This window comes from Acipenser ruthenus, chromosome 17, assembly GCF_902713425.1.
Source record: "Acipenser ruthenus chromosome 17, fAciRut3.2 maternal haplotype, whole genome shotgun sequence".
NCBI classification, from domain to species: Eukaryota; Metazoa; Chordata; class Actinopteri; order Acipenseriformes; family Acipenseridae; genus Acipenser; species Acipenser ruthenus.
The window spans coordinates 19,558,482-19,575,988 of record NC_081205.1 but is presented as its reverse complement, the minus strand read 5'-3'; the positions used below and the strand labels follow the sequence as shown (position 1 = coordinate 19,575,988).

At 39.7% G+C, this 17,507-nt stretch overlaps 1 protein-coding gene and 3 non-coding genes across 6 annotated transcripts in view; all 4 read left to right on the top strand.

The window, feature by feature from the left end:
- LOC117423455 (autophagy-related protein 16-1-like) overlaps positions 1–17,132 on the top strand; it is a 33,003-nt gene extending 15,871 nt beyond the window's left edge. The window contains exons 9-20 of one of the 3 annotated variants that reach the window (XM_034039266.3): positions 1,438–1,494; positions 1,826–1,873; positions 2,965–3,067; positions 4,445–4,550; positions 5,305–5,375; positions 5,615–5,686; positions 6,763–6,883; positions 9,307–9,412; positions 10,435–10,584; positions 10,849–10,896; positions 14,150–14,251; positions 14,590–17,132. In XM_034039266.3, coding sequence (XP_033895157.1) covers positions 1,438–1,494; positions 1,826–1,873; positions 2,965–3,067; positions 4,445–4,550; positions 5,305–5,375; positions 5,615–5,686; positions 6,763–6,883; positions 9,307–9,412; positions 10,435–10,584; positions 10,849–10,896; positions 14,150–14,251; positions 14,590–14,683 — 1,078 coding nt within the window. In that variant the 3' untranslated portion in view covers positions 14,684–17,132. The remainder of the gene's footprint in view (positions 1–1,437; positions 1,495–1,825; positions 1,874–2,964; positions 3,068–4,444; positions 4,551–5,304; positions 5,376–5,614; positions 5,687–6,762; positions 6,884–9,306; positions 9,413–10,434; positions 10,585–10,848; positions 10,897–14,149; positions 14,252–14,589) is intronic. The other 2 variants (XM_034039267.3, XM_058990055.1) reach the window with 2 other exon arrangements.
- LOC117423797 (small Cajal body-specific RNA 6) lies at positions 3,222–3,488 on the top strand. The gene has a single exon (XR_004547830.1). It is a non-coding gene; the product is annotated as a small Cajal body-specific RNA 6 (non-coding RNA).
- On the top strand, positions 4,669–4,933 carry LOC117423796 (small Cajal body-specific RNA 6). The gene has a single exon (XR_004547829.1). It is a non-coding gene; the product is annotated as a small Cajal body-specific RNA 6 (non-coding RNA).
- On the top strand, positions 6,228–6,492 carry LOC117423798 (small Cajal body-specific RNA 6). Its single transcript, XR_004547831.1, has one exon. It is a non-coding gene; the product is annotated as a small Cajal body-specific RNA 6 (non-coding RNA).
- Positions 17,133–17,507: the final 375 nt, after the last annotated feature.

Genomic DNA, 17,507 nt, shown 5'->3' with positions numbered 1-17,507 from the left:
TGGCCTCTTGGTTGCTTCTCTGACTAATGCCCTCCTTACCTGGTCACTGAGTTTTGGTGGACGGCCTTCTCTAGGCAGAGTCGCGGTTGTGTCATATTCTTTCCATTTTTTAATAATGGATTTAACGGTGCTCCGGGGGATATTCAAAGTTTCGGATATTTTTTTATAAAAAAATATCCGAAACTTTGAATATCCCCCGGAGCACCGTTAAATCCATTATTAAAAAATGGAAAGAATATGACACTGATTGGTGCTTCTCCAGAACTTTATCCCGGACTTGTTTTGATAGCGCCTTGGTCTTCATGATGCTGTTTGTTTAGATATGCTCTCTAACAAACTCTGGGGCCTTCCAGAAACAGTTGTATTTAATCTGAGATCATGCAACACTTTAATTGCACACAGGTGGACTCCATTCAATTAATTATATGACTTCTGAAGGCAATTGGTTGCACCAGAGGTTATTTAGGGGTGTCACAGCAAAGGGGGTGAATACTTATGCAATCAAGACTTTTGAGTTTTTTATTTGTAAATAATTTTGAAAAATATGTATATTTTCTTCCCCACTTCGACATTATCGACTATTTTGTGTAGATCAGTGACAAAAAATCCTAATTAAATCCATTTTAATTCCAGGTTGTAACACTACAAAATGTGGAAAAGTCCAAGGGGGGTGGATACTTATGCAAGGCACTGTACCTATTAAATGTAACCTCAAGTTCAATGTACAAATAAAACGTGAATTCGTATAATTTGTTTTAGAAAAATCAGTATTTTAATTGCTGTTCCGGTACTTTAAGATGCAGGATTACACCGCTGTATGTAAGGTTGGTGGTACCGCCAGCAGATTTTACTTAAGCCTTGCATAGACAACATACCGCAATGTTTGATGCTATACAGCCATCCTTTTTAGATTTTTTATCAGGAAGTGATTCCACACATGTGACTTTGCTTTGCAGAATTTAAGCAGCTCAAAATCGCTGTGTGCTTCTGCCGTATTTTCTTATGTGTTCGCTCTGCTCGCATTACGAGTTCTCGCAGGAAGTGATTATATCGTGATATAATAGCCGACATTTTCCAGTTTCCCTGAATCAGTTTAACCAAAAAATAAACCAAAAATACCTGTATTGTTGTTCAAATACCGGTTATTGTATTGCCTGTTGAATTTAGCAGTATACCGTTATATCGGTATTGTCGCACACCCCTACAAAAGATATACATTTTTATTACAATACCATAAATCTTGTAAAGAAAGTATCATTATTCATTGATACACAATGAATCGTTACCCCACTAATAAATAACCAGAGAGGGATAGTGTGAAAAATAATCCTATTCTTTGGTGTTAGAGATACATTTTGGTGATTTTTTTTTTTCTTCTTTTTTTTTAAACCCTGCACTGGTATCCAATCAAAGTCTTTTCTTTCTCTGTTTTGCTAGTAAACGCGCCTCCCAGCCACCCGGAGGCCTTCTGGACTCCATCAGTAATATCTTTGGGTAGGTTAGCACACTTTTTATTTTCTTTAACATTACATTTTAAATTATTCAGTGATGATTCAGTCCCGCCCACGGTGATATGATTCTTGTTTCTCTTCCCATTCCTTTTTTTTTTTTTTTTTTAATGATGTCAACTCAACAACCTGACCTCTGTATCTTCAACCCAACTTTGTGTGCCTGCTCCTGCTCTTGTGTCTTCAACTTCCTGTACCTTCAATCTGCCCTCCTATGTCTTCAACTCCGTTTCCTCTTTTCTTTTTGTCTGTGTTAATCTCCCCAACCCCAATACCCCTACTTTTTCATTGGGATTTTTTGTCACCTGTGTCGGCAGCCTCTCTGAGTCTCCAATTCTTGGACATCGCATCCCTGATATCTCAAGGTGAAGCTTTAGCAAAGAACCGTGTTTGTATGTGTATATTGTAGTGCATGGTTTCCCTGTGTAAAATATTTACATAAACAAACTTAATAGCATAAAACACAATCAGAAAACAATGAAACATAACAGCGTGTTCAAGTACGGTCCAGTGTGGGGGTGGTGTTCAGCACGAGGCAAAGCCAAAATGTGTTAGCCAATTAGATTGCGCCGCCTTTTCTTGTCTTAAGGAAAATCTCTCAAAATAAGAAATACCTCTGCTCCAAACACTGGCTCTGGGAGAGTTTATTTTCCCTTTTTTGGTTTCAATTGCTGCACATCAGATGTTTGAGCCATTTGACTACAAAATCGCATCAATGACCCCTTCTGTCAAGAGGTCATGGATTCATACTAAAGTGCAATACATAACATGTAGGAACAGTGAACACCATAGTATCACTAACTTACTGGAACCGGAAACAAATGCATGGAAGTGCCATGCAGTAAACGAAGGTTCTGTATCAGTCTTGTATCGGATACAGAATGGGACTAAGCAGCAACACTCGTATAGTAAGGGTATAGAGTACAAAGCCTTAGAATGGGGGCTGAGTAAGCAGCCACCTTGTATCGGGTACACCAGATTGAGGAACAGAGAGACACTTAACAGTCAAGTGAATATCCTCATATCAGAGGCAGTGATCAAATTGACCAGTGTTTCCCGTCTGGGGGGAAACAAATCAAGTTCATTTAGTTTGAAAGCAAAATGTACCCTTCTTGCATGTTGGTCGTCAGTAAATGGTTCAAGGATTTTGAGTACAAAAATATAAATCTGCTTTCCTTTTTGATTTTACATTAAATGAATGCTCAGTTTTGCCCCGTTTAGTTTTTATGTAGTGTGTGCGTAAGGGGGTGTTGTGTTCTGAAGTTGTTTGGACACACTGAAGTAGATAATTCTCCCTGTGTAAATGTGAAATAGTGTCCATCAGCTAGACAGTGGCAAAATGTATATGTTGTGTATTGTAATAGAGCATTGGAATCGTTATTGTGGTAAAGTTAGATTTCTATGACACCTGTAGTGATTTTTATTTTTTAATTTAATTTTTTCCTTTCTCGTGTAGGCGTCGTTCTGTCAATTCTTATGGAACCTCCCCTGAAGGCACAGAGGTGCACACAGGAGTGTGTATGGCGGTCCGTGTGCCAACCACTGCTCTGCATGTATTTGTGAGTATTTGCCTTATAACAGGAATATGTGAAGGAAGGTTAAGTGGACAAAGAAGGGGCATCTGTTTAGATTACTGTAGTAGAATAGTGTAACCCCAAAACTTAGAGTATAGATCTCAAGAAGTGTTGATGATTTGATTTGATAGGTTGAGGAGGTCAGTGATGTGATGTAAAAGGTCTGATTCGCAGGTCCCCTCCCTGTAGCTCCTGGTTCCCAGCAGCCCCAGCTTTCTCCCATCATGCTCTAGTTGTGCACGGATGGGCTCAGGTGCTCCTGACAGACGGGATAATGTCTCAGTCCGTGTCTCCGAGAGACCAAGGAGCCACGGCAACGACACGCATCCGATATAGCCAATCAGCAAGGAGCGCTCAGGGCCTGGGCAGGGGCTTGTGTGTGTGATCTCAAGTTTAAGCTGAGACCTCAGTTTTGTTTTTCAAACCTGGCCAAACTTGCTGAGTAAGAAAAAGCTTTGTTGGAATCCTGTCCAACTGAAATCTCTTAACAGCTACTTTCAAAGACCGCATTTAGCACACATTTTGGTGTACATTACCTCTGACAACAGTAGGAATTGCAATATTAATAATAATCAGGATCTTTGAAACCAGCCATAAAAGATATGTGACTAAAGTTTATATTGCTAAAAGTTTCTCTCTTTTCTTATTTGCATTGAGGATGTGGGTAAAAATCTAAAAAGAAGCAGCAATGGTGCCTTTTTTCACTTGCAGTCAAGCCATCTGCACAAGTTTTATATCTAAAGATGGAACCTGCAGTTTTACATTTATATTGGATTGGCAGTACTAAATACTGGAGTCCTGTATTTACAGAGGTGGAACTGCATAAAGCAAGGCCAAGTGAGCTTCTCCCACAAAACCTTGTGAGACCATCCTTACAGGGTGGTAAGAGAGTATCTCCATGGTAATCCCATAGGTGGCTACTGGTTTTGAGATCGTTGCAAGGGTGTCCAGTGCCAGTTGTGTGGGGGTGTTTATTGATGTGGACTAATCACTGTCCATTGAGGTCTAAGTTCAAAACACATTTCACTTGTGACCTAAACTAGATATAAACTTGGGTGTCCAGAAAAAAGGCTAGACACAGACTGAGACGTGTCTCGCCATTCTCTTCTGGAATGAGTGCATTTTGCAGCGGATACTCAAAGCACATATAAGCAGGTCTAGCATCTAATTAGTTGATCCCTGAGCACCACTGAATTGGCTGCAAGACTACACAGGTCTGTTCAAGAATGCACCAATTTACTCACTCAGCTATCTGATATTTCTAGTTCTCATTTTATATCATTGCACTTAGTCTTTTTTCTAAACAAAATTGTACATGTCAATAGGTTTTAACTTCTCTTTCTTCTTTGATTCTATTTCTAGGATGCCCATGATGGGGAAGTGAATGCAGTGAGATTCAGCCCAGGCTCTCGCCTCCTGGCAACGGGGGGTATGGACCGGAGAGTGAAACTATGGGAGATTGTTTCAGGTAACATGCTATGATGCTAAAACTAAGTTTGGCTACTTCACTCGTTCTAATTAGATTTCTAGAAAGCCAAAATGATACATATACAGCTAGACAGCTGACTACCCAGCAGAGAGCATGAGGTCAGTGATGTGATGTAAAAGGTCTGATTCGCAGGTCCCCTCCTTGTAGCTCCTGGTTCCCAGCAGCCCCAGCTTTCTCCCATCATGCTCTAGTTGTGCAATGATGGGCTCAGGGGCTCCTGACAGACGGGATGATGTCTCAGTCCGTGTCTCCGAGAGACCATGGAGCCACGGCAACGACACACATCCGATATAGCCAATCAGCAAGGAGCGCTCAGGGCCTGGGTAGGGGCTTGTGTGTGATCTCAAGTTTAAGCTGAGACCTCCTGTTCATTTTAATCGAGGTTGAAAGTATAATTCGGAGACTACCAAAATACTTAACTACGTAAACTCCAGGAGCTGTTTCTGCTACCATAAAAAACAGAATTAGAATGCAAAAAAAAATTATATATACAATATATCTTTAAAGTAGTAACCTTGAGCAATAACTACATTTATTTTTTTGTTGTAAATAGGCATAACTTTAGAAAAGCCGGGATGGAAATAAGATTTCCATTGCATAGCAGTTCAATCCATTCTATTGCCTTATTTAGTCTTATTTATGTTCCTGAAAAGGCATCAGTAAAGTGGAAGCTGCTGTTTGTGATATGCAGGCTTGAGTGTTCACAATGTTCCTAACGTGACTGTTTGTTTAGGTCGTTGTGAACTGAAAGGAGCTCTCACAGGCAGCAATGCTGGAATCACCAGTATCGAGTTTGACAGCGCGGTGAGTGCAGTCCATTTATAGATTGGAAAAGGCACACTTGGACCAGGCTTGCTTTGCAAACTGTCTCTTGCGTCTGCTGATTTTGTTTTTTTTGTTTTGTAAAAACTACCGTTCAATTTAGAAATCTTTTTCCCCATGATAACTAAACTGCATATGTTTTCCAGTAAAAATCCACTGAGCAGCTGCATTACTTGGACCTGCATGAATTCCTATAATTTTCTTTCTGTCCTGTTCCTCAGGGCTCCTACTTGCTCGCTGCCTCCAATGATTTCGCCAGCAGGATCTGGACAGTGGATGACTTCAGACTGCGTGTAAGTACCCACCACAGAGCTCAGTTACGGCTTGCCTGCATGTCATGTTAAGTGTGTTTTGTGTCTTTGTGTTAGAATGGACGATTGTCGAGGCTGTACAAAATGCATTTTAGTACGAAATAACAGAAAGACCACTCTTTTTAAATCATTTGTGTTCCATTCTGTAGAGTTTTGGGGTAACAAATGACAGTAAGCCTCAGAAAGTCGATGGTTCTTATGTGACATGCAGTGCAACTGAGCTGACAAGGACAGAAAGTGTTTTAGAACCTTTAATAAATAGATTTTTAAAAATCCATCCAGTTTCTAACTATAGCGAACAAACAGCAAAGTTTTAAACGGTCCGTTCACAAAAAGAGCACCAGACATTCTGAAAGTGGCGACTGTTCGACTATTTTTTAATTGCACTGTAAGACTCAAATCAGTAGTCATTCTACCCTTAATAGGTGTATGTATTTTACTTACACTAAGAAAAAAATGACATCCGGATCACTGTTACCCATATTACAAAATTTGAAAAAAACGGCCCCAGGAGAGTTGATGAGGTCAGTGATGTGAAGTAAGTTCTGATGCAAAAGGTCCCCTCCCAGAAGCTCCTGGTTCCCAGCAGCCCCTGCTTTCTCCCAGCATGCTCTAGTTGTGCACTGATGGGCTCAGGGGCTCCTGACAGATAGGATGATGTCTCAGTCTGTGTCTCCGAGAGACCAAGGAGCCACAACAATGACACACATCCGATACAGCCAATCAGCAAGGAGCATTCAGGGCCTGGGCAGGGGCCGTGCGTGATCTGCAGTTTTCAAGCTGAGACCTCTATTCAGGACAGACTTTTTTTCAATTTGCATTGGGATCTGTTCCTGAGTTACAACATTAGAACAGTACAGTGTTTAGCGAACTAACGTGCTATCGTCACCTTTTTTTAATTGAACTGTCATTACAGTAAAACTAAGAAATAGCTTCTTTATTAGCCAATATTTGTAAATGGTTTTTCCCTGTGAATTTGTGATAGAGAGAGTAACGTTCTGGATATGTTAGCCCTATATGCCTCCTTGTCTTGTGACTCCTCTCTTTTCTGTTGCCAGCACACTCTGACAGGTCACAGCGGGAAGGTGCTGTCCGCTCGATTCCTGTTGGATAATGCTCGCATTGTCTCAGGCAGCCATGACAGGACACTCAAACTCTGGGACCTCCGGAGCAAAGTCTGTAAGCAGGAAAATGTTCTTCGCCTACTATGATACGGGGGGATTATTATTATTATTATTATTATTATTATTATTATTATTATTTAACTTTTTATTTTTCTGAAAAGCTTTTTGACAAGCTACAGGTTTTAAAATATTATTTGTGTTGAAAGACTATAATAGATATATTTTTTAGAAAACATGGAGGTAATTCATTTTGGTTATGAAGGTAGACCTACTTATTTAAAGTAATGACACTGAAAGTAAATAATGTTTGGCGACTTACAATTGTTACAAGATATCATATTATTTTTACATACAATTACCCATTTATACAGTTGGGTTTTTACTGGAGCAATCTAGGTAAAGTACCTTGCTCAAGGGTACAGCAGCAGTGTCCCCACCGGGGATTTTACCCACGACCCTCCGGTCATGAGTCCAGAGCCCTAACCACTACTCCACACTGCTGCCCGTACTTCTTATCCCTGCTGGGGATGACATTTGTATGTATGTGTGTCACACTTCACATATTTCTTCATGTATCTGGAAAACTGCCCATCAAATGTAATGAAACTTGGTTTTAACATAAGTTATTGATAATATCAGATTCTGGGCACATAGTGGGGTGTCTGTCTGTCCATACATCAGTCAGTCTACATGTTTGCATGTGTCCGGAGAGTCGCTTCTCATATTGCAATTAACCCTTTACAGTCCATTTATTAAGTGCGTGTCAGACGCGTCAGGTCCAATTTATTTTCACACGTGCAGTTAATTTTAGACGCGCTGTTTAAAAGTATTTTTTTTCCACAGTCAAACGGGTTTAAAAGGCCCTGCATATCAACAAAGCACTCACTAGGCATCTCCAGCCCCGCCCCACCCTTTCGTTTGCTGTAGCTTTCACATATGCTAAGAAATAAATAATAATAATAATAGTCGTACATACCGATCAATCATCTCGTGATGACTCGTTTTATCACCAAACGCCTCAATAATGCAATCCAAGTCATTATTTTATGACTATAACATCTCAAAAAAGCTCTGCAAATGTCTGTGATATTCTCTGAGCGCTGATGCAGTAGCAGCCAGCTTGTTTTTTGCATCTTTTTGATGATGTCGGACAGGGTCCGACATTGGACCAGATAGGAATAATTGCAATGTTGGACCAGGTCCGACATAGGACCGCAAAGGGTTAAACATTTGATTGCAAAATTCATATCTATACTTTTCGGTACAAACTGTTGATATATGTCACAGTCATAAACTGTTTAATCCAATTGATAGATCTAATTTTAAATATACCGCTGTGGGGGGGTGTATGTAACTGACATACTTCTTTATCTATGAACCATACACCTGAACATGCAAAGAATGTATCATTTAAAAAAGTCAATTTCCTGTAAATAAAAGCAAAAAAAAAAAGCTGAGCAGTTTTTCACATTCTTTTTTTTTATTTTTATTAGTAATACAACCATGTCTGCTGTGATACAGTCTGTGTAAAAGGAAGCAGACTCCTCACAGTCTGAGGGTGCACAGAGGTGCAGCTGTCTGCATGCCTCCAAGCTGATAAGCTGTATCTGTTGCATCATAGCCCGTGATGAAATGCCGTCTGCACCACAAAACCTCACAGGATTAGAAATGGGTCTGCAGGCAGTCTCAAAGAGACGGCTGGACGAAGTTGGAGACGAAACTCCTTTGAAGTCTTATCTAATGACTTGTGTTGTGCAACTACAGGAGTGTTTTTAATTACACATCCGCCATCCAGGTTGTTTGTAGCAATAAGTTGTGCTACAAAGCAGGTAGTTTGGGAAGTGTGAAGCTCACATTGACACGTTTTGTGATATCCCTGCTTTATTGAATAGTGTTAGTTCTCACACACACACAAATATTTAACAAGTTTGCTCTGTGCTCGTTCTAAAAGTAGGTGTTTCACAAACCTGTTGCCATCAGCAGTTTCACAGTAGAGCAAAGTGTAGAACAAAGTGTTACTCCTTTCCACTGAGGCTGGAAGGGGGCTGTTACATCAATGCAATTGTATGTATATTTAGTTCTCTTGCTTTTTCACGTTTGCTCTGTACTCGTACATTTTATGAACTGATTTGCCAACATCAGTATATGTGTGTATTCTATAGAAAAAAAATGCTCTTTCACTGTTGTGTTGAGAGACTGGCCTTTTGCTATTACAAACATCATTTTGTTTACATTCCCCAAAGGTAGTTTTAGTTTCAGAGACACAGACCTCCTGCATTATACCTCTAAGCCAAAAATGCATGCTCCAGAAACTAAATGTTGCAGAGAAGTTAAAAACTGCAAATTTGTAAGATGGATTTATAAGCTATAATATGCAACAATTTTTTGGCACAGTTTTGGGTGGGTAGCATTCTGGTGCCACTCTGGGGAAGCTGTTTATCTGACCCATGTCTCTCATTTTTTCCTATATATCTGCAGGTATAAAGACTGTGTTTGCAGGATCGAGCTGCAATGACATTGTCTGTACTGAGCAGTGTGTCATGAGTGGCCACTTCGATAAGAAAGTCCGCTACTGGGACATCAGGTGAGGCCCATAGCTTTGATGGCTATGGTAGTGACAAGTAGCTGAACTTCAGACATGGGTTTTAAACTCCCATTCTAGGAGATTGTGGTTCTTGCCTATTCGTCTGTAGTAGTGAAGCATTTTATTAAGTTTCCCTGTAAGAGGGAGCTTATGTTTTTTGTTAAACTGCAGTCCCTGCTTCAACTGCTAATATCACTTAAAACATTTCAGATGTTGGGTTTATGAAAACTCCTCAGGCAAAATAATGGTGCTTTCTACTTTGACCTGTGACATGCCATATTGGGTCATGTGACTTCGCGGTTTCCAGATGATAACTTTTTAGATATTGAGTTCATATTCAGTACACAACTGTAATCTGTGATTCTTTCGGTACTGTAGATATATTAATCACGTGTAGGGTTGGATAACATTCTGATAATATGAAACGTGTGTCGAAATGCACATCATTGTCTAAGCCAGGGGTGTCCAATCCTTGTCCTGGAGGGCCAGTGTCCCTCCTGGTTTTTGTTCCAACTGTGTCCTAAAATACTTAATTAGAACAATAATTGGTAATAATTGGTCCAATTAAGTAATTTAGGACACATTTGGAACAAAAACCAGGACGGACACCGGCTGTCCAGGGCCAGGATTGAACACCCCTGGTCTAAGCTGTCCGTTAGAACAGAGCTGTAAACTAACAGTTTTAAAATGTTTTTGAATCAGACTCAGACAAGCTCAATGTTAAGCAGTTTAATCGCACTATACTGTTCTCTTTTTACAGTACTATTTTTGACCAAAAACAACTTAAGAACACATAAAAGTTACAGACAGCAAGAGGCCCTTGGATCTGGTTGCTGTTCGAAGGAATCTCTCCAGAGACTTGTCATACTGTAGTAATAGAGCAGCATATTCAGAAATACATGTTTATTGAGTAAAGTCTCACCCATACCATGTCCGGTTTATTTGCTTTAGAGCTTGGTTATTCTTTGTACACAGTGTAGTGTCATGTGTGAGTGTAACCTTTCTGGTCTGCTTGTCCTCAGGGCAGAGAGTATTGTGCGCGAGTTGGAGCTGTTTGGGAAGGTCACATCTCTTGACCTAAACCCTGACAGAACGGAGCTGCTAACCTGTACAAGAGATGACCTGCTGAAAATCATTGACCTGCGGACTAACACAGTGAAGCAGACATTCAGGTGAGGGGTCAGTCTGTAAAGGGAGACATTCACCTGGGGAAGGCTAGGCTGGGCTGCTGAAGAACAGCAATTTTGCAAAGAGACACAATCAGGGAAGAGGAAAGACAGGCAGTGGTTCTATTGATGCTTTTTATGGTGATACATTACACTTTGTTGAACACAGTTTTGATTGAAATAAACAGATTTATTCTATAAAAATCATGCCAGTTTTTATTTTATTTTTTTTAGTTTCAGTGATTATTAATGCTGACTTTCCCTTTTCAGCGTGCAAGGCTTCAAGTGTGGCTCCGATTGGACGAGAGTGATGTTTAGGTAAGAAAAACCATATTGAAAGTAGGAGCCTCTCACTGTCTGTTAAGACCAAAGCAAATGAGAGAGTCATGCATTCCAGATAGTGATAGATATGAATACACAGAGGGTGTGTGGGGTAAGGAAAATAACCCACAAGTGAGAAAAGCATTGCCAAAAGAGTTGGTATCTTACATGATTTGCTTTTCACATTCACTATTTCTGGTGTTACACAACATTTTCTGTTTGACCTACTAGGACTGATTAGTATAGGATAGTTGATTTTGGCCTATAAGGTACATATCTAATATGTCAGCAATTCATTTAATTTGGTTAATTTTAATTTGTAGAAAGACATGATTTGGGCTAGGAGTTTGTCGCTGAAAATTTGGACATAAATCACAGCGGTGTGGGAACAATTCAATAATTGATAATTTAATGTTTATCTGGGTTGATTAGTTCTCTTATTAATAATATTTAATTGACGTGTAACCAAGATCGAGGATTTGCACTGAACACACATTCACGCTCAGACACAAGGAATGTTTAATCAATAGTGGTATTTCAATTAAGTACACAAAATAATAATCAGAAATCAGAAAAATCAGAAAGGAAATGTCTTAGTCTCTAAGCACAAAACACAATTTAAAAACTCTCACTGCCTTAACTTGACTAGCAGGCAATTGAAATATGACACCGCCTGTCTCCTCACACACCAGCACTTGAGCAAGCAATCAGGCTGTGATGTAGCAGCTTGCTCACTTACACACGCCCACATCCAAGCACACAGCCTCAACTGAGATGATGCAGACAATCTTAGAATACATCACATTAAGCTTAATGGTATATAGATTAAGTATATGGCAAGTTTACTTTTAAGACATTCTTCATACAAAAATGAGGTAGATTCATCAAATTTCACTAAAAGTTATTTCACACGCAAAGTGTGCAAACTAAATAACAGTTCAATTCTTTGTGAATTTGTTACAATTAATTAATTAAGTTAGTTCCATGAAAGGAAAATGCAACTGGAATTATACTCAACAGTTCCTTGAAGCTTAGACTTTTGGTCTGCTGGCTTGGAAACTCAATCTGTTGAAGTGTCCAGTACAAAACTCTCCTCTCTGCAATGAAATCTTCAATCCTACATTGGATCAAACTCTGCAACAAAGCTTTCAATTCTTGATAGAATCAACAAACAGCTGCAACAAAGTCTTCAATCCTTGGTATAGGATCCACAACAGCGCCCGTCCGCTCTGTCCTCTTCGTTGAATCTTTTCGCTACGCAGGTAGCAGGGCACAGTTTCTTTTGGATACTGTGGTTTTAGATGTACAGCAGACCTAGACTGGTTTGTCTGATAAGTCTCTAAGTTTTACGGCAGTCCTTCAGCCGGGCCTCAGTCTCGTTGCTTGTGGTCGTTGACTCGCTGAAGCTTGCTTCCCCGTCTTGATTCCGTTTTTAGGCAGAGTCCCGGAGTTGCAGCTTTGCTAGCAGAGTGACAGCACCTTGTTTAGCATTCGATGTGGAGCGCAAAGTGTTTTGTTTAGATATTTATAGTCTTTCTCACTCTGCTAACTAGCCACTTTCATGAGATCATTTGTGTATCTTGCCTTTTTTTTTTAAACTCAGTCCTTTGATGTTTTAATGTCCCTTTCCACTGGGACATCGCTAGTTTGTCTCCCTTGCGTCAAAACGATTGTTGTTGCACATGTGAATTATCTGTACATAATTCAACTGTCCACTCAGCCTAATCTAGTTCAGGCGCCGGTCCTCTAATCAGTAGGTCACATAGTTCAGTCTGTCTGCCAGGAACCAAGAGACCCTTTTTCTTAAGACACAGCAGTTAGCTTTTTTTCTAAGACACAGCAGTTTCATTAATTAGTCCAGTTATATCATTAATACACATTCATGTATTATAATATTCAGGGAATATGTCCCACAGCAATCACAATCAATGCGTTCAAAACCACAGAGAAAGTGACATAGGGAGAATAAAGTCACAGGGATAAAAAAAAAAAATAAGTGTCTTTAATAAAAGCATATTGTGGCGCCTGGTGCGCACAGGTTCAGCAAAGAAGGACGAGATAAGCAAATGGAATTTCAGTTTGTTGCTTTTTTATTTGCTCTGCAACAGTGACTACTAACTAACAGTAGCATTTATATATAAGTGCTGAACTAAGCAGAGAATAAAGACGCAAACAGGGGAATGGGTAAGCAGACGGGAAGTGTAACACGCTTTGGGGGCGAGAAATACACACACAAGGATAACACAAAGAGGGTGTGGGGCTGACAAGAGACGTGTACATTAAATTAAGTTCAACCGCACAACAATTAAACAACAAGTAGAACAATATTTTAAATTAAAAAGAGAACTGTTCAGTGTATGTCCCGCAGCTACTGCTGGCAGTTAGTATAGTACACATGCACACACACTGAATTTATGAACTGTTAACATAACTTTCAAGAAGTACAGGTGTGATGAAATCAAGTCATATATTGTATTTCTTGCTCTTATTGTATTACTTGTAACACTTGAAATGTATTTGCTTACGATTGTAAGTCGCCCTGGATAAGGGCGTCTGCTAAGAAATAAATAATAATAATAATAATAATAAAAACAGGACAGCAAAGTACAGTGTTGGAGCTAGTTCAAAATATGTAATTATTCGAATTAATAAACGATAAACGCGTTTTGTTTTTTTTAAATGCGAAATTTAATGTTCGTAAAATAAACACTTTCAATGAAAATAACATACAGATGGAACACAATTTACTGACATCCCCGCAAGTCGCGCACATCAGCAAAAATCACAGACACTAGCAAAAGTGATAAAATCCGTGGCACCACTGTGCACCACTGTGGCGACCACTGTGACTAAAACCCAGCCCTAGCCATGATTAACTGATTGAGTTGTGAGAGAGGAGGTTTCCCAAAAGGAGGAGCAACTCCTAAAGCATACCAGTCATACAAATGAAAGTTTATATCCAGAGCTGTTTTTTTTATTTTTTTTTGTGTAAATGGAACATTTTTTTAAATAATTCTCATGGTGAGCTAGTCATAGTTTTATTCACTTTTATTAGATATGATTTTAAAGTTATCAAGCAATATTAGTGGCATAAAATTAGATGGGTTGAGATTACGGGTTGAGTTGGGTTGAGGTTTGAGATTACGTTTTGACAAACAATATTCAACCACTCGGGTACACTGGCACCCATCCTTCTTGCCTGGAGCAGTGTGTTCCTCTGTTTTAACACTGTCTCCTGTGTGCGCTCCAGCCCTGATGGCAGCTACATTGCTGCAGGTTCTGCTGACGGCACTCTGTATGTGTGGAATGTGCTGACGGGGAAAGTGGAGAAGGAGCTGGGAAAACACCACAGGTGAGTCGCAGACCAAAGTGCACAGAGGTAGCTGGGATAAATAGGAACCTGCCACCATAATATAAAAGAAAGGTTACACAATGTACAAAAACTAGACAAATGCATAGCTTAGGCACAGCACCCCATATCTGTTTTTGTGTTCTAGAATTAGCTTGTTATCTTCACTGCAGGCAGTGGAACACACATTTTCTGCTTGGGGTTACTTTAAATGTAACTGCTTTAAATACACAGCACATAGCTTGAAGATATATCAATATATTTCAGGTCATGTTGTCATACACTAAGAGATCATTTGGATAAATTGAGTAAAATAATGCTTTTTAATGGTTTACTTTCAGCTCATCTATCAACGCTGTGGCCTGGTCCCCCTCCGGAGCCCATGTGGTTAGTGTTGAGAAGAGCAGCAAGGCCGTGCTCTGGTCTGATCTCTGATTGGACGATTGACAGTCCCTCACGCTTCCCAAATACACAGCAAAAGGAGTGCTGTTTTCTGTCTGGACCTCAGAAGAGCTTGGCGCTTCATGTGCAAGCTTTCGTTAGACTGGAGGTGAAGGGACCATCCTTCTGATTTGTATATCACTTGCAAATTGTGGCCGATCTTCCTTCTACGACAAGCAGCGATCTCTGGAACTGTGTCCCAGCTGTGTTGTTATTTCAGAGAATATTAATATAAATCTGTATTGAATGATGTAATGTGCAAATCAGAATATAGCCTATTGTGAGGAATGTCCATTTGAATTGTACATGACTGAAGCTGTTTCAAAGTGTTAAAATCTTTCAGCTTCAAACATGGCTTGTTTGTAATAGGAGTTACCTCACCTACTGGTCAGAGGTGTGTGGGAGATGGACTGGTCTAGTGGTTCAGGCTGGGGACTGGATTTCCGGTGTGGCCTAGTGGTAGGAGCTGAGGGCTGGGGCACAGTCGAGCCGAAGTCGAGGTTTTAGATGCACAGTGCCCATTGCTACTAAACCCCCAATTTCATATAAAAAATGTTTAAGGCAAGAGAATGTTGATCTAGACATTGGGAAAGCATACTGATAGGTATTTCCCTATGGAATCCACATAGAGTTGAAAGGTCACCTTATCAGAATTGTCTTTGACTGTAGTCTAAAGCTGGAGTTCCTTCCAGGCCAATTTGCAATGATCTATCACTAAAACATGAAAATCAGATTCCCTCCAGACCCTATGTTCACCTATGGGTTATAGAGACTAGCTGGTTTGTATTCACTATGGAGATACACCCTTGTGATCATTTCAAATGAATGACCCTCTGCAAAGGGTTTTGTGTTGGCTTGGTGTTGTGGAAATCATTTACAGATAAATACGCACATGTTTACACCAGCATTAAGGTTGAGAAAAAAAGGTATCAGAAAATGAAAATGTCACACATGTTCCTAACAAGAGTTCATAACAAAGGCTACAAGTGAATATGAATGAATGGATTGATTTAAAAGAAATGTTAAAAGATTGTAGTCCTCAGTGGGAACCACTAGGCTGCACTGCCACTGCAGTTCATAGAAATTAGCATCTTGTTTTCATTGATTTATAAACAGTACAGGTATGATGTCATATATTGCCATGCCAAAGACGAGGAATTAGGAAGAGGAGATGTTTGAACTAAGGACTTCCTCAGGATTTGTGTGAAAAGGTTTCATTGTTTTTGTTTGTTTTTGCTGTGTGCTCTCCATACATGTACAGTAACCATGTTTATAATATATTAAAACATATACATCTTAAATATAAAAAATATCTAGACACTAAAATGGAAAAGTAGACTGCTCTGTTCAGAATTATCAATCCACGGTTTATTTTTTAGCAAATATTTTGTTTTTAAAGTCGTGTCTGTCTTTATTTTTCTCTACTGCACCACCCCAGTTCAGTTGTGCCTAAATCCATGATTTTCTTCCAGCCAGGCCCAGAGAAGAGAATTGATTTTAATTATTTTTACTTTCATGATTTACTGTAGCCTGAGAATAATCGAATTATCTGAACATGTCTCACTGGCTGTATGAGTACTGTCATTTGTGATCCATGGAAAGCAATGCATATTTGCAAGCATGGCTATTTCTAAAAGTAGCAGCAGACAATGTCTACCCAGAAGGGGGTGTTGTAACTAATGGTTACCCACCCATGGTGAATGGTGGTGGACCATGCTTTCCCTGCAAAAGTGTCTACAAGGAATAAAACAGCAAGATACTTAACAATATCTTAAAGGGCCTCTGTGTATCATGGTTCTGTATCAGTGCTTTTTCTGATGAGCTCAGCTCACTAAACTTAAATTACATGTGAACTTACACTGCTAAGAATTATTATCTGGAGTTTAAGTTCAAACTTGCTGATAAGTATGAGCAAATGATTCTGTATTCAGTCTCATGAGAAATCCTCCCCACAGCCTTGGCGCGCTTTGAACTGTTCCATGTTGGGAAGTGTGCTATGGAACAGACTTCCTCAAATCTTATGCAAAGTGAGTTTCCTGGTATAGACATTTTTAAATGTGTGTGCAGTCTTAAATAATGCTACTGAAGGCCAGCAGACTGCAATTAGTGTACGTCGATGTCTGTTTTAGACTTGGCCCCTTTGGATACCTTTTGGGGAAGTTTGTGTGGCAGGCTATAGGTACTCGAGCTGTAAGACCCACAGTCCAATCTAATGATGCAGACACCTGCTGGTTTTCCACAGCCTAACGAGTTCTTGGCTTTCTCCAGATAAGGTGTGCACAGGCCATGAGCACTCCCAGTCCAGAGTTTGATTACACTTTGTTTGAACAGTTAATTGTATTGAACTCATTTGGACGAGTGAAAGAAACTCTTGTATCACAAGGTTTGCGCCTTTGTAAATAATAATAAAAAAAATATGTAAAGCATATTAATTAAAACTAAATCTGTCTGAGTTGTGTGATTTAATTTTATTATGCAAAACTTTGACTGCAGATCAAATTGTCTACAATGTTGCAGGGTCAAACCCCCCCCCAAAAAAATGAGAACTTCAGTACAAGAGGGAGCCTTTCAGTGCATGAATGGTAGCTGATTGATCCCAAAACTCTGTCAAGCCAGATCTTAAAGGAGTCCACATTCACAACAAGGCACGGTAACATATTCCTTTACCCCGCAATGTGAAAAGAACCCTACCCTTTATCTATTCTTTCAAAACCTGAATTGGGCTTCAGGCTGTGAAAGGATTACTGAACACCCTGCAGTGTTTGCAAGAATCACAGTAGTGTTTTTTTTTTTTTCCCCACAAACAATCCTTTTTTCA